This window comes from Semicossyphus pulcher, unplaced genomic scaffold (genome assembly GCF_022749685.1).
Source record: "Semicossyphus pulcher isolate SPU_LCO1_2020_fin unplaced genomic scaffold, fSemPul1.0.p SCAF_7, whole genome shotgun sequence".
In the NCBI taxonomy this organism is placed as follows: domain Eukaryota; kingdom Metazoa; phylum Chordata; class Actinopteri; order Labriformes; family Labridae; genus Semicossyphus; species Semicossyphus pulcher.
Genome location: NW_027211748.1, coordinates 16675628 through 16699612, shown reverse-complemented (window position 1 = coordinate 16699612; position 23985 = coordinate 16675628). Strand labels below are relative to the sequence as shown.

At 38.4% G+C, this 23985-nt stretch overlaps 1 protein-coding gene across 1 annotated transcript; it reads left to right on the top strand.

Moving 5' to 3' along the window:
* Positions 1 to 1907: 1907 nt before the first annotated feature.
* On the top strand, positions 1908 to 20697 carry LOC138611335 (macrophage mannose receptor 1-like). Its single transcript, XM_069684383.1, has 31 exons — positions 1908 to 2010; positions 2532 to 2888; positions 3284 to 3454; positions 3587 to 3742; positions 5105 to 5215; positions 5851 to 5988; positions 6117 to 6293; positions 6906 to 7060; positions 7281 to 7394; positions 7677 to 7792; positions 7880 to 8028; positions 8121 to 8320; positions 9298 to 9413; positions 9701 to 9773; positions 9887 to 10040; positions 10599 to 10637; positions 10841 to 11004; positions 11099 to 11160; positions 11589 to 11689; positions 11829 to 11971; positions 13936 to 14038; positions 14357 to 14484; positions 14727 to 14771; positions 14923 to 15025; positions 15312 to 15544; positions 16074 to 16239; positions 17491 to 17652; positions 17781 to 17897; positions 18114 to 18269; positions 19621 to 19650; positions 19881 to 20697. The coding sequence occupies exons 1-31, from the start codon at positions 1908 to 1910 to the stop codon at positions 20126 to 20128; spliced, it is 4290 nt and encodes a 1429-aa protein (XP_069540484.1). The 3' UTR covers positions 20129 to 20697.
* The last annotated feature ends 3288 nt before the right edge of the window (positions 20698 to 23985 follow it).

Below are 23985 nucleotides of genomic sequence, written 5' to 3'. Positions count from 1 at the left end.
GGAAAATCAAGAGTTACAACCGGAGCCAACCGTGGACGTCACACATGCAACACTGTCTGGATATCTTGGAAGTGTGCTCCTGCAATTATCGTTTATCGCCATAGGTGCCGCCAAAGAGAACGAAACTGAGAGCTTTGAGATTATAACTTTAAACTGAAAGGTAAACAAAACGGGACCGTCCAGGATGCACTCTGATTTCAGGATAAGACATTACAATAAAGGAATTGGTAAATTGTTTGTTCCATGTAGTTGCTACCTGATATGTTTGTTGTTTGGCAACTACATAACATAGAAAGAGTTTGTATATCCTTAATTTCAAACTTGGGGACTCACAAGGGTTTGTTTTTTTACGTTTGGTTCCCCTTTGTGTTCGTTATCTCTGGTTTGGGTTACATTTTGGTTACATGCGGGTCTGTTTTGGTTTGAGGTTTTACATCTAGTTACTCCTGCTTACTGTTGTCCACGGTTTGTCCAAGCTTAAACCAGGTTGGGACACCCTGCCAATACAGTTAGGGTGGACTTAGGACACTGTAACTGCTGCTGATTAAACCAGCCTTAAACATTTTTGCTCATTTATCAACGCCTTTTAAATTCACTGGTTTAAAACAACACTAGTCCTACTTACAGGAATCACGGCAGTCACACAGGTTCATATTTCAGCACAGGCCTCAGCCTCAAAAAGGAGAATAACTAAAGAGGAAGTGAAAATACAAAATGCTATGATGGATGTTAGGGAAGAGCTGGAGAACAAACCTCAACATCTGAATGCTGGTCCCCCCCGAACAGGATGTTGTGTTGCTACACTCAGGATGCACACAATTTCTCCTCATCAGCAACAGTGCAAAATCACTCTGCTCTAATAACCTCACAAGTAATTGTGTGCCTCCCTTTTAGCTAATAAAGCATTTCAAGTGTTAAAACTGTCAATGAAGCATTGATTTTAAGGCCTTTGTTTGATACAAGCATGAACTGGAGGTTTGCAGTGCTTGCTTGGGTGTTAGTAGGAGGTTGCAGCTCTTTTTAGGAAAACTAGGATGTTTGTAGCGAAATTGAAAAAAAAAAAAAAAAAAAAAAGGTTTTGGGGCGTTCCTCCTAACGCCCCATTCACAAACAGTGATTAAATAATGATGGGCTATCTCATAAGTCTAAAGGTAGCATGTTTGAGTTGAGAAAATATCTTACATACTCTGATGTGCTTGGGCAGTTATCGCCTCACATAGTCACTATATTGGTTCGCAATGAAATAGTATATAGAATATTTCCTATTCAAGTCTTAGTAGCTCCTCAATGTTATATATTATACATAAGGATATATATAAGGATGAATCAGAACAAAGTCAAGTGACTGTGACAGGGAGGCGTTTTAACACGTCAGATAACATTTGCATGTAAGTGTAATGTCCCACAGCTAGACGTTTTCTTGCAGCCTGTTTTTACAGATTCCAATCATTTTGAAGGGGTTCTGTACGCTTGAACCTTTCCCACGAGTCTGCATGGGAAAACAAAGTAAGTGCGATAGCATGAATACGAGGTCTTAACTTAAGAATATTCGTTCTCTAGAACAAACTGCAATGAAAGGTCAGAGTGGGCGTGTCCCGAGCCCTCGGGTAGATGCTGCCGTGGATTTTTTTCTACATCTGTGCAAGCAAGAAAGCGTGCATGTGTGTGTGTGTTTAGGTGCGTGTGCGGTTTTGTGTATGTTTCTCCTACTTCCCTTCCAACACCCCCTCCATCCCCTTTTTTTTTTTTTTTTTTTACCAGTAGCAAAATGTTGAAATGTGCCAATCTGAAACATGACACTTTGTCAATGAAAAGGAAAAAAAAAAAAACCTGACGGTGTCGGTGGTTTTAAGATTCCCTCCTTTCATGTTCATGCTCATAAGTCCTCTGCGTGCAATGCATGGACCATGTCTGTTGCTCTGAGACTTATCAGAAGAATGCTGGCCCCAAGGATAACGCTAGCGGCCTTTATGCTCCTCATCCCAGCATCTCAATGCACAACAGTAAATGGTACAGTATGAACCAAGCTTTTTTTATACGACTTATTATGGTAGTATGGGCTTTGATCCAGGTTTGTGATGTGGATGTTAGTGAGCTGGCAATATGCCTTGGTGCTTATGGAAGACCCAGCAATCTTCATGCAATCCTTTCACAGAATTTTTGTTTAGGATAGTAGTCAAAAATAATTAACTATTATTATAAGATGATATGTCACTGTCGCAAATTGCTTTAAAATTAAATTTGACCTCAAAGAAGTTGCATAACTACAGCAACAAGGATGCTCTAAGTGCATGTGTAGGCCGTAACAGGAAAGGATGTTCTGACGAGAGATTTAAGCTCCGGTCGAAGAACATACATATGTTTAAAAAGATCTATCAAACAAAGCTGTTAATGCTGCACTCAAGACTTACAGTTGTGTCAGACCATAAAGTTAAAATTACAATTCCCGCAATTCAAAAGCATACACATCTACAAAATTATAACTGTGTGCATAAACATAGTTTAAAAATGTTTACCCCTTTCCTCTGCAGATTCCCCTTTCGCTCTCATCAACAAAGCCTCTGGTTTCTGTTTGCTGAAAAGATCGACTCGCTGCCTGGACGTGCGATGGACGACCGGGAATCGGCTTTATGCTGTCTCAAGCAGAAAGTGTGTAGGAGTGCAGGGCAAAAGTGTGGGGAGTGAAGTAAACCTCTACGATTGTGACGAGAAGAGTGTCCTCCAGAAGTGGGAATGCAAGAACGAAACACTGCTTGTCCTCAAAGACACAGAGTTCTATATTGTCGCCAACGCTGACGACTCCATTGGTCTCAGCAGATCTTCCGGACCGAATAACCATTTCACAATCACAGGGACGTCCAGCGGTGCCTGCACGAGAACATACAGAGGTACAAATATTCGGTTTAAGAACACAACAAATGAGCAAATTAACTTTGGATATTGTTTGGAAGCTGCTTATTATTCAACTAACCTTGATTTTTACCTGTTGTTAATAAACATAGAATCACAAAATCATAGGCTGAATTAATTAAGCTTTAAAGAAAAATAATCTGGGGGCGCTGGTTTGGCTCACTTGCTAGAGCACGCGCCCTATATTCAGAGGCTATAGTCCTCGTCACACTGATCGCAGGTTCGACTCCCAGTCTGCCGATCATTTGGTGCATGTCGTCCCCCACTCTCTCCTCCCAACATTTCCTGTCTATCTTCAGCTGTCTGTCCTATCAATTAAAGGCAAAAAGCCCATAAAATAATCTGATCAACCTTTTTTTTTTATCCCTTTCAGAACTTTATACCATTGAGGGAAACGCATTTGGTAAGGTCTGCATGTTCCCCTTCCTGTACAAAGACCGCTGGTTTTCAGACTGCACTACGTTCGACTCCTCATCGAAGCGTGCCTGGTGTGCAGTTGGAACGAGATTTGAAAACGAACAGTGGGGATACTGCCCGACTTCTTGTGAGTACTGCATTTAAGAACTAATTCTCACTACAATAAAGTGGAAGCATGTTATCTGAAGTTACAGTAACACACTAAAATGTTTGAGTGAATTAATCCTTTTGTTTCTCACGTCTCTGTTTGGATACACAGCCACAGAACACTGGGTGAAAAACATTATAACAGGAGCGTTTTATCAGCTCAACACACAGTCGGTTCTAAACCAGTCCCATGCAGAAACCAGCTGCAAACAGCAGGGGGCCGCCCTGCTCAGTCTCAACAACCCCAATGAGCAGGCTTTCATCGCAGGTAAGCTGCCTGGTGGATGCTTGATGGTACTGTAACAGATATATACCAACCCAATGTAGTTTGTGCAGAATGATACAAAAATACTTTGATCACAAATGTTTAAATAGTTTTATGCAATCATTAAAGTAGGTTTAAATCTTTGGCTGCAATTTGAGCAAACTTTTTTTCTTTTCTTTTTTTAAAGAATATTTTTATTGCACATTATAATTGGATACAGTCAACATTGAGTAATAAAAGCAATCTCAAGTTTTTCCCTTTTTTCTTCCAAACAACAAAACAGTGGCTTAAAGAAAATACACATATAATAATAATAATAATAATTATTATTATTATTATCTGGCACATTTCATACCAATGGGTTTATAATGGGTGAAGTAGGTAAAAAGCTAAACTTTCCTAATGTGAAATGAAATGCCATGTAACTATAAAAAAAACCACATAAATTAACAGTATTTTGTGTTTATGGGAAAATGTTTTGATCAAACTGAAAAGCTTCCATTCTAAAAGTGAAAAAATATGACTAAGATAAAGTTTAAAAGGCGATATTGTATCATTTAATACTTATAAATATATTTAATAACTATTTATAATATAAAATAAAGTTAAATTTAGTTTGATCATTAAACTCCTTAGTGTAGTTTCCATGTTAGGGAAGTTTCCTCATGGACAAAAGCATGACAAGTGGTTTCTGCAACAATCTTAACTTGAACAAATTAGCATTTGGATCAGGTGAAATAATATTATTCAACAAGAAAATAAAAAGTTGAAGCTCAGAGATGGCATGACTACCAGTTACTTCCATTCCTTTTCAGGTGACCTACAAAATAAGAGCTTTTTAAATTGGGTGCTTCCTTTAAATATTCTTTAACCTATAAAACACCAATTATTTCAGGAGCTCCAGAACCTTAAGACCAACACACTGTTTCTAAAATTGTCTGTCAAGGATCATTGTGACATTCTGAGCAAAGAGGAGAGATTGTGCAATTCCTTTTGTCAGGGAGAAGTATGATTCCTTTGCACTTGGGCTGCAAATCAGAAGGTGTCATGGTGCTCAAGTGTTCTGCTGATAATCGTCAGATTTTTCAGCATTGATAAACCAGAACAGATGCGAGCACTGTATATGTAGATTAATTCTACTACAAAAGCTTGATACTCTCTGGAGATGATAAAAATATTGTATCGCTATTTCTACCCTTGTGTTTCCATGCATTTCTTTGTGCTTGTGTTAAATATTTAAGCCTTTGTCTGGAGTCGCTCTTAAGCAATGACAAAGAGGAACAATGTGGAAAAGAGGAACGATTTCTTTACGCTGTCGTTTTTGTTATTTGTCCCTCTCTACCATGGAAACACATAAACACACAGCACTCTTGGCATCTGGGAAACACAAGCTTTGGATCGGGCTGGTCCTGGACCCGGAGCACGGCTGGCAGTGGTCTGATGCCAAGCCCTTCCGTTATCTGAGATGGAGCGCAGGTGAGTTTTTCACTACAGTAAAAAAAGGTTGAAGATGCCCTGGAGTTTCTTTGAACCATTACAGCTTTAACACTTAGCAAAACCCAGCTTTGTGTTTTCATATTTTCATCCCTTTAACCTTTATCAGCTACAAAGCCAAATATTTCCCTTGGGTGCTGGTAGAGACCAAAAACAGAGCTAAAAACTAAAGAAAAGTAGACTTACATTTGGCAAATGTCAAAGTCAATGTTGATTCATATGTGCTGGATATGTAATAAGAAAGTCTTTGTAACAACTATAAAGTGATAATATGTCTGTGTTGTGTTGCTGCCCCCAAGTGGCCAGAAACAGTAAATGTAAACATTTTATTAAACATTTTATATGAAAAACATTTTTAAGATTTCCTTATACCCTGTCAATCATAATTCATTTTTGACACTACATTAGATCCTGTGGTATCAATTCTGCCCCTGATCCAGTTTTAATCTATTTTATAAGATTACAAGAAAAGTCAGAACTTTTCATGACTAATGATTTCATATACAGGAAAAGAAAACTTTCCAAGTCAATGAAAAGTAATGGTTATGTGATTTTACATCTTGAAATATAGTAAAAGTAGAAGAGAAGGAATCTGAAGTGTGATCATTTTGTTTTAGGAAATCCACTTCCTAATCCAGGACACAACTGTGCATTTCTCGACTCAGCCGGGCAGCACACTTGGCTAAGTTCATCCTGTGCCAAGAAACTGGGGTACATCTGCTACAAAGACGGGACTGCACCGAGACCTCCACAAAGTACAGAACGATATTCTACTCTATTCTTTTCTACCTCTTATGGCTGCTGTACTGTTTATTTGTACGGAGTATTTAGCGTATGTTTTCAGACATTCAATCCCTAATATCTTTGTTCTTTTTATCATTAGTTGAACAAGGATTTTGTTCAAGCCCTTGGATTCCCTACAATGGCCACTGCTTCCACCTTAATCGTGAACTTCAAACATGGTCCGGTGCTCAGAAAGAGTGCCGCAAAGAAGGAGGAGACCTAGTGAGCATCCGCAATGTGGAGGACCAAAGCTTTGTCATCTCGCAACTGGGATATGGTACGAGTGATGTAGACTGTGCTGGCCTCTTGTTGCTGTAGACTGGTTTGAAAATGTTCAATGTTAAAATGTTTTTGGTATTATACATGAGAAGCCACAGAAATCAAGAAGTCTGAGGAGGAGAGGACTTACAAACACATTTAAAATATCTTTACACATGCAATGTGTGCAATGCAATGTGTTTCACATGCAAGTTAAGAAAACAAGATTTATGTTGCATTGTTATGTTGTAAGAGTTTCCTTACTGATCCAGTGGTAAATCACGAGTCAGGTGAAACTGTCATATTTTCACCTCCAGTTCAAGGCCCTGTGGAAAAAATAAGACTTTTTATAATCGTGTTCAAAGCATCGTAAACATGAGCAGTCTATAAATAAGATATTGATAAGCGGATATGTTTTTTTGATTATTTAGGAGATTAAATATGGTACAAAATGAATATACAATTATTATACATAACACTGCTGACAGATTGAATGAGGTCTACAATTGTCAGTGTTGACCAATGATTACATGGTACCAATAAAATAATTCATTTCAGTTTAATGAGCATGTTAACAGTGTGAGACTTCAACCAATGGCTGAGGTTTATTCTGTATTGTCCGTGTCTGCAGCGTCCACTGATGAGCTTTGGATTGGGCTGAATGACATTACTATAGAGGGGCTGTTTGACTGGAGTGACCACTCTGCCGTCACCTTCACCAGCTGGGAGTTTGGGAAGCCTGCTGTCGCCACTGATGCTGATGACTGCGTCCTTATCAGAGGAGCGGTAAGGAGCACTGTGTGGTTATGTTTTTACACATGCAGAATACTGTTTGCACTGATTTGATCTTAACTTGGTTATACGAACAAAATTGGAGCGTTTGTCATTCACATATTGGATTTGCGTACTTAGAAGAAAAAGAGAAAGCTTCAGCATTTTACAATATGTAGTCTATCTAGTTTATCTTCAAGTATACTGGTGTCTTACCTTGTGTTTTTCCTTGCAGAATGGAAACTGGGCAGATCGCTGGTGTGATGAGAAACACGGCTTTATCTGTATGAAGCAGAGCGACACAGAGCAAATTGGAGTAGAAAAAGACCTGGATATTGGCTGCAAAGCTGTGAGTGGAGTTTAAATGGAATCTATGGAAAAGGATCAGGCCTCTAAGCTTCTGTTGTATCAGAGTGCATGATAAAAAAAAAGTCAATTGAAAAGTAATAGGTTTAATGTAAGATTCAGCTAAGACACACAGAGTTGTAGATAAATAAGTAACTAACATGAATACAACTGTTTCAAAAATATTTGTTGGTGAGCTGCACATAAATGTCTTAAGGAACAAAACCGATATGTAGCATTTTAAATCAAAACTCCTGAGTTCCAATCACTGCTTGGTTTTCTACAGGGCTGGAAAAAGCATGGCTCCTACTGCTACTTTGTAGGAACAGAGACCAAGACGTTTGATGAGGCTAAAGAGGACTGCAGGAGCTCAGACTCTTACTTAGTTGATGTTTCAAACGGGTGAGAATGTGTGATGTTTTTAGAAGCCACACTGAATCAGAGTGTACATGATTCAAGGTGTCAAAAAAATCTTGTAAATATTTCCAGGGTGGATAATGCATTCCTTGTCAGCCTGGTGGGGTTGAGACCAGAGAAGCATTTCTGGCTCGGGCTCTCAAACATGAAGAACATCGATGAATTTGTGTGGACCAGCGCCAACTCAGTCAGATTTACACACTGGAACGCTGAAATGCCAGGTATGCAGAAAGATACAATTCCATCTTTAAACTAGCTGGAACAAAGAGCATCTTCACAGTTTATATTTGATTTTCCTCTTCAAAAACTCAAGGTTACCAACAGGGCTGCGTCGCAATGACAACCGGGATTTTGGCTGGCCTCTGGGATCTGCTGCCCTGCACCAATAGGGAGAAATACATTTGCAAGCACATGGCAGAGGGGGCAGTTTTAACTCCTGCACCACCCACTCAGACTCCTCCCAAGTGTGCGGAGGGTTGGATGCGAGTGGGAACAAGAAACTTCTGCAGTAAGGTACGAGCAGAGGTCAAACATGTTATCTGCTAATGCGTAGAAACAAGAGGCACTGGATTACACATGATCAGTTAGGCTGCTTCAGGCAATTCAAGTAATGACAACACCTCAACTGAGGATTAAGACAACAGTTTTCCTATCACACAAGTGTAACAATATATTCTTCATCGCAAATTAAGTGTTTTTTAAATATATATTTTAAATCTTATACCAGTGTACATGGTGCACTAAATGTATTGTTAGTACTGTTACTGCATATATTTGTAAAAGTTCCTTGAAGTGAACATCTACCTATACAGTAGATTAAGATTAGCTTTGTGTATTAAAACTTTAAAGGGGGGGTATTATGCTAATTTGAAGCTTTAACTCTGTGATACACGTGGAGTAGCTCCGCATAATTCACAGTTAACTACGGCCTCTACCTGAAACGACTCAGTCAGCTCTGTCCCTTTAAGAAACCCCGCCCCTACAAGCCCTCTTTATTCTGATTGGCCAGCTCTGCAAAGCCTTTGTGACGTCACAAAGTGCAGTGTGTAGAAAAAACTGTGTGAAACCTGGCAGTGACAGCAGCCTGCAGTGTGATCTGAGAAGCCTGGGGATTACTCCAACATACTTTTATCTACAGATTTGAAACTTCACCCATGTTTAGTCTGGACATCCAACATTGTAACATTATATATATATATGTATTAAAATGTGAAACAGCATAATACCCCCTCTTTAACACATATGACATATCACACTTCTATTATAAGAAGCGCAACTCCAAATTAATAATAATGCATTCAATTATTTTATTATTTACATACATGCAAATAATAAAACTGTTGGCTAACAAATTTACTCTATCAACTTTAAAGGTGATAATTAGCTGTGTTATTCAGTCTCAAAATAATACAATTCTATTTTAGAAATGCACTCCACTGCTGTATGTATTTTGTCTTTTAATTTAGACCTCTTCTCTTCTTGTGTCCAAGTTTTTCACAGGGCCTCGAGCGAATGAAAAGACCTGGTATGAGGCCAGGGATTTCTGCAGGGCCATCGGGGGAGACCTGCTCAGCATCCACAGTGACAATGAGCAGCGAGTGGGAAGGTATGAATACGTACACATTTCAACCTAAAGTTGCAGTAGCAGACAACTGCAACATAATTCTTGCAGGATTCAAATTGGCACATGTTAATTATATAAGTTATAGCTGTATTTAAGAAGATTGTAAAACACAAATACTGGCACACAGAGGATTACACGATGGCATTGGCAATGCAATAAGTTATAAGGGTATGTATCAATCTGTACATAAAACATTAGATGGACACTCTTTGTTTAAACATTTTAAATAAGTTGGAGAGATGACTAACTCATGCTATTTGTGAAAACAGTCATGGAAGAGCCTGGATTGGACTTCATATACCTGAGTCTAGCACTGGTTATGCATGGAGTGACGGATCTGCGGTTAGTTAACTCTGTTCTGTTTTTTCAAACTAGTTTTATTGTCCAAATATATTTTTTAATATTAACTTTTTTCTGCATTTGTTGTTGTTTTTTCTCTCTCTTTGTGTTCACAGCTAAACTACCAGCACTGGCAGGAAGGAGAGCCGAACAACCACAACAATGACGAATCGTGTGTTGAATTCAGAATGTATCACTGGGATGAATCCGGGTCTTGGAACGATGTGAACTGTGAGACCTACAACGACTGGCTGTGTCAGATCCGTGCAGGTACAGTGAAAACCAGACAGAAATTACTTTCATACCTAGTTTTTTTCCTGTGATGCACTGATGCACATCTATTGTCCTACTGCTGAGTGATAGAAAATTCACCACTCTGCACTACTAGCCATTGGATTAAGGATCCCAGCTGTCATTGGGTGAGAGGCGGGGTACTGACTGACTGATCGCCGGTCAATCACAGGGCTGACACATAGAGACAGACAACCTTTTACACTCACACCTACGGGTAATTCAGAGTCACCAATTAAGGTAACTAGCATGTCTTTGTGGGAGGAAGCCGGAGAACGCACACATGCACGGGGAGAACATGCAAACTGCAGACACTTCGTCCAAACCGGGACTCGAACTAGGAACCTTCTCGCGCTAACCACACAAACGCCCCAAAAAGAAAATCTAACGCCGAAACAGGCTTATGCTACAACTATTCCCCGATTTACATTATCAAACAGTACAAGAAAAGCAGTACAGAACAAAGTGCGGAGGATATTAGAGAGATTTGTTTGATCACTTTTTACATGAAATTGACAGTTGTTTGTGGCCTTACAGGTGTGACTCCGAAACCACCTCCAAATGACACTGCAGTGGGTAAGTTAATGTTGTATAACTACTCACAAAAAACAACACACTGGAAAAAAACACAGTAAAGGCTGGGTAGAGATCCCACATCTATAACCAATAGTTAGTCCTAATCAAAAATAATAAGTCTTGCTAGTGATATTAAAACATCATTTTTTTATGTTGTCTCGTATCAATGCATCTAAAGACCAATGATATGAAAACTTTTGCAGGCTTTAACACCACTGCAGATGGTTGGCTCATTTGGAGAGGAAGCCAGTATTATATTAACAGAATGACCATGGCCATGGAGGATGCTCGTCACTACTGTCAGCAGAGGCATGGTGACCTGGTATCTATCACCAGTAAGGAGGAAAATACCTTCCTATGGAAACAGGTAGGTTTGTTTAATGTGTGTGCTAAACAACACATTCAAATGTTGCTTTAAAGTACGTCTTTAAGCCTGTGTGTGTACGTGTATGTGTTCGCAGATCTCCAGACAATATGGCTACTACTACATAGGTCTGTCAGTGGATCTTGATGGGTCATTATGGTAAGTATAAATAATCGCATTTTATGTCAATCTGTTATATTGATAAATATGTTTAAGCAGTAATTGTGCATACGATAGGTAGGCTGGTAGACCAGCATAAAATATGTTTCATCTTTGATATTTCTCGTGCAGAAGTCTATGAATTCAACAGTTCATTTAAACATGGATGTTCAATGCTGCTGCTAGTTTAGTACAGCCATAGTCCTTCATCACTGTCTTACCCACTGTTCACCCACCACACTCACTCCTCTCTTTAACCTGATTAATCAATTCTCCACATTACTTGATTGTAAGTGTTTATTCTTATTTGTCAGGCTTCATTTGTCCTCTTTTTATTGATCATAAAACAGCAAACAAGATGAAGAAAATGGCCTGATGTCAAATGATTATGATGTTGTTGTCATGATTACATAATTGTGCCCTCCTAGGTGGATGGATGGGTCTTCAGTGGGGTTACGAAGATGGGATGAAAATCAACCGAATTCTGACGCCTTCGATCAGGGCTGTGCTCTTATGACCTATTATATGGGTGAGTAATCAAGAGAATAATACGTATAAATACCAACTGTAAACACAATGTTCTGGATAAGGTTAATATGCTGCTCTAAATTAAATCAAATGTAAATTTGACCTGGTCGAAATGTGTTTCACCTCTGCTGTACTTACAGGCTTCTGGACAACTTCTAACTGTGGCCAGGAGATGCAATCCATCTGTAAACGACGATTATCAGCGCCTGTCAACACGACAGCAGCTCCCCCAGAGATTCCTGATGGTGGCTGCAAAGACAAGTGGACCAAATTTGACAAAAAGGTCAGAACCTGACCTGAGAAACCTGAGAGAACACAAAACAGAAATTTCACAACACTTTTGAGTGAACTTTTTAGGAAATCTAAAAAAAGTAAAATCCTTTGACTATGTAATAAACTGCAAGATATTAAAATGGTTCAACAGAGAAAGCAAAACGGATTAGAGCCCGACCGATTTATCAGTCAGACTATTTTATATGCCAATATTAGCATTTCGCAGATTTATCGGTATCGGCATATATGTCCGCCGATACGCTCCGATATTAATGATATTCATTTTTGCAGTGCTGTGAAAGAAAGTCATCGCTCCTCCTGCAAGCAGAGGGTGCAGTGATAATTTTGACAGCATGAGAGCCATCAGCCTTTTCCACCAAAATACAGCTGGAGTCAAGAAATTAAACAGCCACCTCACTCATGGTTACAACTATAAACCAACACAAAAATGACAATTACTAACATATGCAGAACATATGTGCTGAACAGACACATTAAAACACTAACAATTTTTTTCTTTGCATTTTGGTACATAAATAGCAAACTAACAACTTAAACTACTCAGTCACCACTAGGCAGCAGGCATGATGGGAAATGAGGACATTCCTGTCGCTGCCAGAGTGCGCGTCACAGCTGAGCAGAGCAGCAGAGACAGGAAGGGAATCATGAGGAAGCATTATCTTTCCCATACAGAACGAAACATTGTGAACAACAAGCTCATGTTAAAATCACAGTAATCAGTCAAAGAAAGCTGGCTTTCAGAGCACCGCTGTTTCTACCCTCTGCGAATCTAAACTGCGCAGACGAGATCCCGGGTGTGCAGTCTGGCTCTCAGTTAGTTTAAAGTTCGATAGTAATGAAGGTACAGGACCTTTACGTTTTAATGTCTGCTAGTTTCACAGCGGTTACGCTCAAAACAACAAACTTACACGAATACACCTCCGTACAACCCCGCAGGAAGATACAGGATTTTATTTTAACAAGCCATCGTCGCGCTGCTGCCAGGTGTGTGCGTCTGTCTACTCCGCCCCTTGTCACACCTGCAGCTCAGACAGACGGCCAGAGAGCAGAGCAGAGAGATAGCCATGTCACTGTGATGCTACATTTAGATTGAGTCCCGACCTGCGGACTGTTGGCTGAGCTCCAGACCTCTGCCCTGCGATAGACAGTCCATAGATCGTCCAACATGCTCCAAACAGAGCAGAATAAGAAGAATAGAAACACAGACGGAGGGCAGATCCTCTGCAGATACAGACACCATCTCACACTTCTCCTGGATTATGAAGTTGATTAAGAGGGAATATTTAATATGGAAAATCCTGCTCATTAAGCCTTTTATTACTATTATTAACAGTATCAGTCTTTCAAATGAGCTGGTCTGTTTGTAGTGACTTTTATCTTCAGCAGCACTTTGTGAAGGTGGGAAAAACAAAATCATTTTTGTTCCCACTTTTGTGTGTTTTTGTGTTATACTCACTTCTATTTAATTTGATAATTTATTTTGGTGCTATTTAAGTTGCTACAAAAACACAATATTGTATGTCAAGCAAATCTGACAACTTTTCAATTTTGGAATTTTATTCTTTTAATTTCAGATACATTTATATCGGCCGATGTATATCGATATCGGAATTTTTTTACTCCCTAATATCGGAATCGGTATCGGTCCAAAAAATCCAGTATCGGTCGGGCTCGGATTATGTTAAATAACAGAAGTATAACATATATTAGTAGCTTTTATGCAACATTCACTCCTCCTCACATGATTTAAAGTCTAGCTCTCTTTTAAATACAACAAGTGTGACACCGACTTTAGGGCTACAAGAAAAATGTGACTAATACAACATACAAAGTTTGGTAGAGACATAAGCACACAAAGTTTCCTAAAATCAGATTCAATGACATCAACTTTTGATAAAGAAAGCTAGTGTTTGTCTGCAGGATGAATATCACCACTGAATTTCTTATCTGTAGTGCTACAGTATCAGTACCCGGCAGACCACCTGGGAAGAAGCAAGGGGACAGTGCATCAACATAGGAGGCAATTTAGCCTCAATTCCCACAAGACGTGTACAAGGTTTGTCCTCCTGTTTTTCCATTTCTTTTATAATGATCATAACACGATTGTGTATACAATAGGAGTAGTAATGGAAAAGTTCACTTTTGTCAATGTAAACAACAGCAAAAATAGTGTATATCTTCTGGGGAAAAAAAGATAAAAATTCTCGGACAAAGCTACAAAGAGTTAACATTTTTGTGAAGATAATTTAAATATTACTTAAACATAATCTTGTAAAATAATCATTGTACTGTTAATTAAACTTTTGTTGATATAATGTAACAATTTTGCCAGAATTAGAGAAAAAATAATCGTTCCTTTCTTTGAAATTTTCAGCATTTTTGATCTTGAAAATGGGCGAGGTAGCAACTACAGACCTATGGATTGGTTTGAATAGTTTAAAACAAGACGGATTTTATTGGAATGATGGGAAAAAAAGGAAATACACCAACTGGGGCCTATCTGTAAGTAAACATAATGTGTATATTTTGTATAAATAAATGTGAAGGAAATGAATTGCAAAATTAAAGAGCAACTGAGCACCAGCTAAAAATCCTGTTTTTGCTGACCTTTGTTTGAGTTTAACTTCCCATCTTGCTGCAGTGATGTTGAAGTGTACTTCAGGGTGTGTCGGTGCACTGTGACATCACTGCATCGCTGTTTTTTTGTATACATATGATTTAAAAAAAATTGTTCTACATTTTAGAAAAGTGGACGTCGTCCGGGGACCTTTTACCAAAGATGGAATGAGGTAACAATTTCAATATCTACAGGAGAAAACCAAGACTTTAATGTTTTAGTCATGACAAAGCAGACACACCTCACCGCAAGTTTACACAAGTCAGCACTAGTTTTAAACTGTGATGTTGTACTGAAAAAAAACTCCAAACGTCCTTCTCCAGGAAGACTGTGTTATGATGACCAACAATCCTTCTCTTGGCATTGGCCAATGGTATGTCAGGTCCTGCAATGACACCAATGGATTCGTCTGTAGTTGTGATGTTGGTGAGTTTATTCTTTTCTTTTTAAGAACTGTCTGAGGCTGGCAAATAGATCATGCAATACCTCCTTTAATTACATGTCGTACTAAAGCCCCAAATTGCAGTAGTGTACAGCTCCATTCCATCCAAACACTAAGGAAGAAGTTCTTCAAAACAATGTTGTCAGTAATATAAAAAAGAATTTGTGAATAATACAAGCATACAAGCATACAAAATTAACCTGTGATTTAAATCTTGGCTGTAATAATGAAAAAAAAATCTCTTATGTGATATCTCTCTCTTCTCAACAGATAAAAATATCCCACTAAAACCAGAGCCAGAAATTCCAAACACTTACGTATCTGTGGGAAATGACAGCATTAAGGTTGTGACCAAAAATCTAACCTGGGATGAGGCGAGGAAACATTGTGAAAGTGAAAAAGCCAACCTGGCTAACCTGCGAAGAGAGCAGACACAGGCCTATGTGGATCTGCTGTCGATGAATCTCAAAGCTCCTCTTTGGATTGGACTGAACAAACAGCAGGTACGGGCTGCAAGCTTCTGAAGTTACTGCACTACATCCTGAAAATATCATTTCAAACCCTGGACAATTATAAAAATATTGCATGAAATAACTAAACTCGTCTGAAAAATTAACACTTAGACATGAATCAGCATGATAATAACTAACTATAATGACAAAAACCATGTCTGACAAAAATTTATTTGGCGTGTATTTTGATTTTATATTTTGACCCATGTCCCATCTGTTAACATGGAGGAGGCGGGCTTTATGACCTATACTGCAGCCAGTCAGCAGGGGGCGATTAAGATGTCTTGGCTTCACTTTCAGGCAGTCGTACATGTTTTTATACTGTGTATGAAGTAAACGATGAGTCATCAATATTTTGATTGTTTTACAGGATTTGATTAATTCTAAAATGTCAATAAGAATACCTAAACACATTTTTTGGATATGGTTGGACTAGTTACTGCCATACAAGTAAAAGTCGGTGAATTACGTAATAAAAAAATAATTAACACAGATGCATGTGATCCTTTGCTGCTTTCAGACTGATGGCTATTTTAGGTATGTTGATGGCTGGCACCTGAACTTCGCCGGCTGGGCTGAAGATGAGCCAAAAAAGGACCTCCCCTGTGTGTACCTGGATGTAGATGGAAACTGGAGAACAGCTTTTTGCAATCGGACCATGAACAGTATTTGCATGCAGTCTTCAGGTATGATTGTTGGCATGTCTATCATTTTGAGTCATGTTTATATCATGTAAATGCTGTAATGTACTTTATTTTCTTTATTTATCTTAATGAATCTGGCATTGCGGGTTTTAGATGTTACAATTGATCGGTTCTTGATCAGTGACTCTCATGGTAACATGTTTATGTTGTTCTATACTGATTGAAATAAAGCCCTAGGGCAAAACATTTTGGAACTTCTGACATATTTGCAAATAGTACATAACCTAACAAAAAATTTTATACAATTGTGACCAAGGTACAAAGTTGGACATTTTATGTTCTCTCAACCATTTCGTCAGTACTCCTTGGTGGACAAAATACGCAATAGAGATGCAAATCAGATAAAACCTAGTTTAGCATTTCTGTACAACTAGCGTCCAATAAATTCAGTTTCAAGCTGTCTATCAGGAGGTTGTCAATGTCTGGCTGGTTTGAAGTGATAAAAACGAAACTTAGAATTAATCTAAATTCAAAGATGGCTCATAAACAATTCCTTCTATGCGGACTTTGCTAAGCAGCATTGTGTTCTACGCTGACATCGATGGATGAATGACAACTATATTGCAACAGTCTACAGTTGTTAAATAAAAACAAACATTTCCAAAACTATCAACTTCCCATGAGCTCATAAAAACTAGGGATGGGCATTTCAAGCAAAAATACTATTCGACACTCACTGGGAACTATTTGACCATTATTCAAAGCCCCCGTCTGGCAGTAGTGCTGCATTACAACCAGGCGCCAGTAAAAACATTAAAAAAAACATGAGATGAGATAATAGTCACATTTTCTATTTTTTTTATTGACTATTCAAATATTGGTAAATCATGACCCATCCCAAATAAAAACAGCCCTGTTTTTAGCTTTGTGACAAATGCAGCCTTCAAACAACCCAATGGCCTTTCAAGTGGTTTTATAAGCAACATGAGACAATTTCACACGAAAAAAATTATAAAAAATTATAAAATTTTCTCTGCTTATATGTTAAAATTTCAAAGGGACCAAATTTGGAGATGCTTGGTTTACACTTGTATATATATACTATTTTGCTGAACAAAGATAAAAGCACCCACAATCCCTCAGTTAGGTTAAAGAAAGTGATGAACACTGACAGTGTAAAAATAAAAAGGATCACAACTTATTATACTGTTGAAGAGTTTCACTGTATTGAATGTTACAAGGGGACATTTTGTAATCAGATGATTCGCTTATTACTGTCTGTTTTTTTTACAGATGTGCCACCAACACAGTCAACAATCTTCCCAGGCGTTTGCCCTGAAGAGACGACAATTGAGTACCAGACCATTTCCTGGCTGCCATTTAGAGATAGTTGTTATTTGTTCATGACGGAGGAAGTTGAATGGGCAAGCGCAGCTAGTAACTGTGTAAGGCATGGTAAGGACACGTTTCGAGAAAATTGGATGTTTGGTGTGTAGTTTACTGGTTTTGAACCTAAAAGTACGTATTATGTGTTTTGAAATTGTTACAACAAAGTGGTATTTGTTTGTTTGTATTTTGTGTAGGTGGATCCCTGGTGAGTATTAAAGACCCTGATGAGCAAGAATTCCTTAAAAGCAATGTGGAAATATTTCAAGATGGCTTCAGCGCTTTCTGGATTGGCCTGTATAAAACTCATAAAGGTATGATAACAATCTTGGCTCATACATATAAAAAAAATAATATCAAGGAAAAATTGCAAAAACATCCTTGCAATCTAACAAAATACTACATTTAAGAAAATACCTTTTTATATTAAAATTGTGGCTACCAAGCATCGCTAATTTTTTTCTCAAAAAGTTATTTGGCAAACAATCACAGTAAAAATGGTAACATATTAAGTTTCTGTATGGCACTAGGGACATGGAGGTGGCTGGATAAAACAGTCATGGACTACAACAACTGGGCCTTAGATGAGCCTCTTAATGACTTTGCTGAGATGGGAACCGTAGATGGGATTTGGAGGACAGGTCGAAGATGGCACGACAGAGGATACATCTGTAAAACGCCCAAAGGTAAGATCATTACCGATGTAGTTTGAATAAATGCTCTCTTCATGAGCATTTATGATGTATGTACACAGGCAACACTGATCTTGTTTAATAATCCTCTTGGGTAAAAGGGAGCCATACTGAAGACTATTAGTAAATTTTCCTAAAAAACTAAAAAAAAAATTAGTGGGTATTGAACAGGGGAGTTATCTGGAGGAAGGGGATGTATAAAATAGTACATGCAGCAGAAAGGTAAACAAGATTTTTCCTTTTTGGAAATCAATCATTACAAAAACAGCAATTTGTTTTGTGATGAAATAAATTACAAATTACTTACTAAAGATTTTACAGTTTGTGCTTAAAGCTCCTGAGAACTCTTATCTCTTTGTTGATTTTATCCTGTACATGCTTCAACTGACAATCTCAAAGATTTCAGTTTAGTTCTCTTGGGCACCACTTAATGCCGATATATACAGTAGGAGGATACTTCCCAATTTAATCAGACATCTACGATTGGCTCCCTTTGTCCCCGTTGTAACTCTTGATCTTCCTTGCTTTCCTTTTTAGACTGTTTGTCTTCATCTGAGCGTCAAATTTGTTTCTTTTTCTTTGGATTTTTGTAGTTGAATCTGTGGTCATCCATCTTTTCTTTGTTTGTTCAGCCATAGTCGTTTACTTGCAACGCTTGCAGAAACTGGAAATGCATCCGCTTAAGTGTCTTGCACTATATACTGCAAAGGCTTTCATCAGTGGGCCAGAGGCTCGATCACCATTGTGTTACCTCATTCGGCGATACTGACTTAACAGAGAAGACTTACAAGAAAATCTTTGAGAATATTACTTTAAGTGTTGTTTTTCACAAAAAATCATCCTGCTTTTTTAACAGTCATATGTATCACGCACTTTAAAATTTCCCCCTGGAAAATGTAAACGAAGGCAGCGTGCAGTTAATCGCTTTGTCTGACACCTCCCCCCCGCCACCGATTTCAGGCATTAAAAACAACTATATAAAAATAATCCATCTTGTCGCTGATGGTCTGGTTTGGTTTTGTAGGTCATAAATAGTAATCAGAATTAATTTCAGTCTGTTTCATAATCAGCGAAAAAACTCCTCACAAGAACTTTAATATAGATAAAGTCCAAAAGTCAGTAAAAATGAGACCACAACAGGGCTGACAATTTGAGAGTGTATAAAAGAGATCTCCCAAATCATTACAGTCATCCCGGATTAACATTTATAAAGTTCTGGGCTCCCACAACCTTAAGCAAAGCAGATTGGGCAGGTGCAGAGCCTTTCCTAATAAGTTATCAATAAAATAACATCTTAATATTCCTAAACATTTTTTTAAGCCTTTTCCCCTTCTTTTCCCAACAGTGATGCTCTTTGATCAAGGGTCGAAATCTGGTAAGTTGCACCTTTGTGTCTCCTAAAATTGTGCCATTTTTGAATAATTTGATATTATTAGAAAAGAATCTAACATTGACAGTTATCAAAAACTATTTAGTAAAATAAATTTGAAAGTGAAAAAAAAAAGAATGCATTCACTTGTATCTCTAAGCTTAATCTACAAGAATTACCATGACTTGTATGACTGAGAACCTTCACAGACAGGTGTTTCAATTGTATTCCTTCAGAGCGTCATGGAGGTCAGGATCCCCGCAGTCGCGTCCACACGAGTTTGGTAGTGGTGATGGTCATTGCTGTCACTTCTACGCTGATAGCCTTAGCAGTCTTCCTCTACAAGAAGGCACCTCGACCCTTACCCACCTTCGACAATCCACTCTACTTCGGCACTGAACGATCGCAGCCCGACGTCGTTGATACCAACAAACTGATAGAAAACGCAGAGGTAGAAAACCCTGAGCCTATTATAGCTCTGTGATTTGAAATGTAGGTCAAGTGGGGACATGCACCATACTGTTCTGTATCCCAGACTGATGTATTAAACTTAGTTGCTTCATTAGTGTTTTTGCTTAATTTTTTTGTTGCTATGTACTGTGTATATTCAGTTATTTAATATGTCACTAAGTGTGAGTTTCAATGGAGTTGGCTGAGTCTGACCTCATGGAACAGAACAATTTAGGCTCTAGGATGTCTCAATGGGAATGACTGGTATTTGATTTTTTCTGTATATGTATGAATGAATGTATATATTTGTCACGTTACGCTTATGCTTAGATGCTGTTTATTGCTTGTACTCTTGAAATATGTAAAAAAATCTCACTGCTTGTCACTGTTACATGAACATTAAACTTGGCTGGGAAAAACGCTTCAATAAAGCCATCTATTGGCTGAGTGAGCTGTGTGTCTTCTGACCAAAGACTATATAGATGGACGACATGACAGCTCCCTTAAAGTAAAGCGCCCCCTGCTGACTGGCTGCCGCATAGGTCATAAAGCCCGCCTCCTCCATGTTAACATGTGGGACATGAGTCAAACTACAAAATCAAAATACACGTCTAATAAATTTTTCTCAAACATGGTTTCTGTCATTATAGTTAGTTCTTATCATGCTGATTTACGTCCAAGTGTTCATTTTTCTGACAAGTTTATTTTTAATTAGTTATTTAATGCTGTCGAAATGATGATTGACAGCTCTGTTGACAAATACGGCTCCTGCAGCTGCTCAGTTCGCAGAGTGGAGGACGAACAAAAACAATCACTACAGTCATTGAATTTCCATACCTGTGAACGTCTGCTTCAGACCAACACAAAGAAGATGTTCTGCTGTTAAACACGCCAGTGAGCAGGATCCCTGCTGTTTTTTCAGTAAGTTAAGTGTGCGTTTTGGTTAGCGGAAGTGGCTACGGCGGCGCCACCCACCGATCTCTATCGATCAATCAATAAATCAATCAATTAAAGTTTATTGGTATGGTACCAAATCATAACCAGAGTTATCTTGAGACACTTTACAAAGAGAGTAGGTCTAGACCGTACTCTTTGTTATGTTATCTACTGCGCAGACTATTGCAAGATGGCAGCGCCCATCACAGGGGCTATTTTGGCATCACTTTCATACAATGGGAGCAGAAAGAGGGGAGTCGTCTATCTATATATACAGTCATTGCTTCTGACATCACGTCCATTTCTGTGACAAGATGCCTAACAAAATGTGTAAAAATTGAGTAACACTAAAGTCATTAGCCATGAAATTCAGTGCTATCCGTATGTGCAAAGGAGAATCTATACATGATTTATTACATTTACGCTGTTCTACCTAGAGCCCGACTGATATTGGATTTTTGGGGCCGATGCCGATTCCGATATTAGGAAGTAAAAAAATTCCGATATCGATGTATCGGCTGATATATTCACATATGTTCAAAATATATCTGAAATTAAAATATTAAAATTCCAAATCTGAAAAGTTATTGTCACATTTGCATGACATACAAAATTCAAATAAAATAGTGTTTCTGTAGCAACTTAAATAGCACCAAAATAAAACGTCAAATTAAATAGAAGTGAGTATAACACAAAAACACACAAAAGTAGGTACAAAAATAATTTTCTTGTCTTTCCCACCTTCACAAAGTGCTGCTGAAGATAAAAGGCACTAAACACAGACCAGCTCATTTGACAGACTGATACTGTTATTAATAGTAATAAAAGGCTTAATGAGCAGGATTTTCCATATTAAATATTCCCTCTTAATCAACATTATAATCCAGGAGAAGTGTGAGATGGTGTCTGTATCTGCAGAGGATCTGCCCTCCGTCTGTGTTTCTATTCTTATTATTCTGCTCTGTTTGGGGCATTTTGGACGATCTATGAACTGTCTATTGCGGGGCAGCGGTCTGGAGCTCAGCCAACAGTCCGCAGGTCGGACTCAATCAAAACGTAGCATGGCTGTCTCTCTGCTCTGCTCTCTGTCTGTCTATAGCACCGTTACATCTTAACTTTAACGTCTTTATGAGACGTGAAAGGGACTTCACAAAAAACGTCTTCATTTGCTGTTCTGTGAATGAGAATAGTCCGCGCGCGTGTCTCACTGCTGTAAGGAGCTGCAGGTAAGTAGACAGATGCACACACCTGGCAGCAGTGATAAGCATTGATAAGAGACAGGTAGATTACCATCTTACTATACAATGACTATTTGAAATCAGCATTGACATTAACATCCGTAACAGAGTCCCTGGTTGGTGGAAAGTTAGAAACACAGCCTCTGATTGGTCAATACACTCAACACAAGGCATCGGGACGTGGTAAGTGGACAGCTACCAGTTTTCAGCACAGCAACATGGATAAATGATCACAAGAAGACGTTGAGTATTGCATTTATAAATATGGATTCACTTCATAGAGTCTCCATAGCGATGATGGGAAAACATTGTACGTCCTGCAAAGTAGGGTTCCCAAAATGGCCGATACTTCGACACTTTTCGATACCACGTGTTTTAAACGATACAATCTCCGTTATTTTTTTGTTCGATGGTACAGAAAGGTACCGAAGCTTTAAAAAAAAGCCCAAAGTCACGCTTCATCCTGCGGACTGTATCTGTCTGTCTGCTCGTATGCGTCTAGTGACTTTTTTCCATTATTCCGTTATTTTATACAACACGGGGCTTCCAACAATGTTGCAACAGCATGGAGAAGGCGGTTTCCTGTTTCAACATAAAAACTGTCCTGTGTGCAAAGCTAGGTCAAAAGAGCCCCACCCTCAGCCATGTTGAAGTGGAACCAAAGCCCAAAGGAAGCAAGCCCTCGACAATAAAAACCAGAAACTGATAAACTTGTGGCTGAATCTGAGGAACTGACAGCACGGTTGCAATAGAGAACTTCAAAGATAATGAAGGATTAGAATTTAATGAAAGCCCACTTTGTGTGAACTTTATTTTTTATAATGCATAAAAAGAAAAGTCATCCCAAACATAAAGAAACTATACAAATCTTATCTTTGATATGTACAGTAAATCCTAGAGCAGATCCTCAAACGCATAGCCACATAATTTTGGTTGGTTATTTGTGTGATGATTTATATACTTGTTTTTAGTTTGCACTTCAGGGCTTTGTTGTGTTTTGTATGGTGTTATATCCTCTCAATTTATTTTAGTAGAATACTACATTTGAACAGTAATTTTGTTTTGTTTTGCTATAATTGGTTTAGTTTTGCAGAATTGTATAAATTGACGCTTTTTTTGACATTCCATAATATCTTGTATTTCTCATCAACAAAGGGTTCAAAACAGGGGTCAACCGATTAATTGGTCGGGCGATTAATCGGGGGCGATTAATGCTATTTCTACATAATCGGCATCGGTCGATGTCTTGCGCTCACGAGGCCGATTAAACAATATGTCTGCATACACAGGCCGCCATCAGCGAGTGCTGTGAAACAGTGCTGCATGTTCAACGTTACCCGAGAGAAAACAGGAAGACTTAAATTCCTAGTTTTCAAAGCTCAATATACAGTATTTAATTGGCCACTCTTAATAACATATACACTGTTAATATTTACTGTCTGTATAATTACATTGTTTAGGGTGTTTTAGTGAGAAAATACATATAATGTTGGTGGGGAATTGTGACGGTAGCAAGCATCGCGAGTTTGTTGTTTCAATAACGTTACTCATTTGACATAATCAGTGTTCTCATTATTTAACTACATCAACTTTCACCCGTTTAGCTGATCCAAAAGATGAAAGGATGCTTTGCTGCCTTTTCATCTTCACTAGTTAACAATAGCGAGCTGCAGACTGGAGAAAGAATAGTTAAATTCACTCAAATGCTACCTGCTGC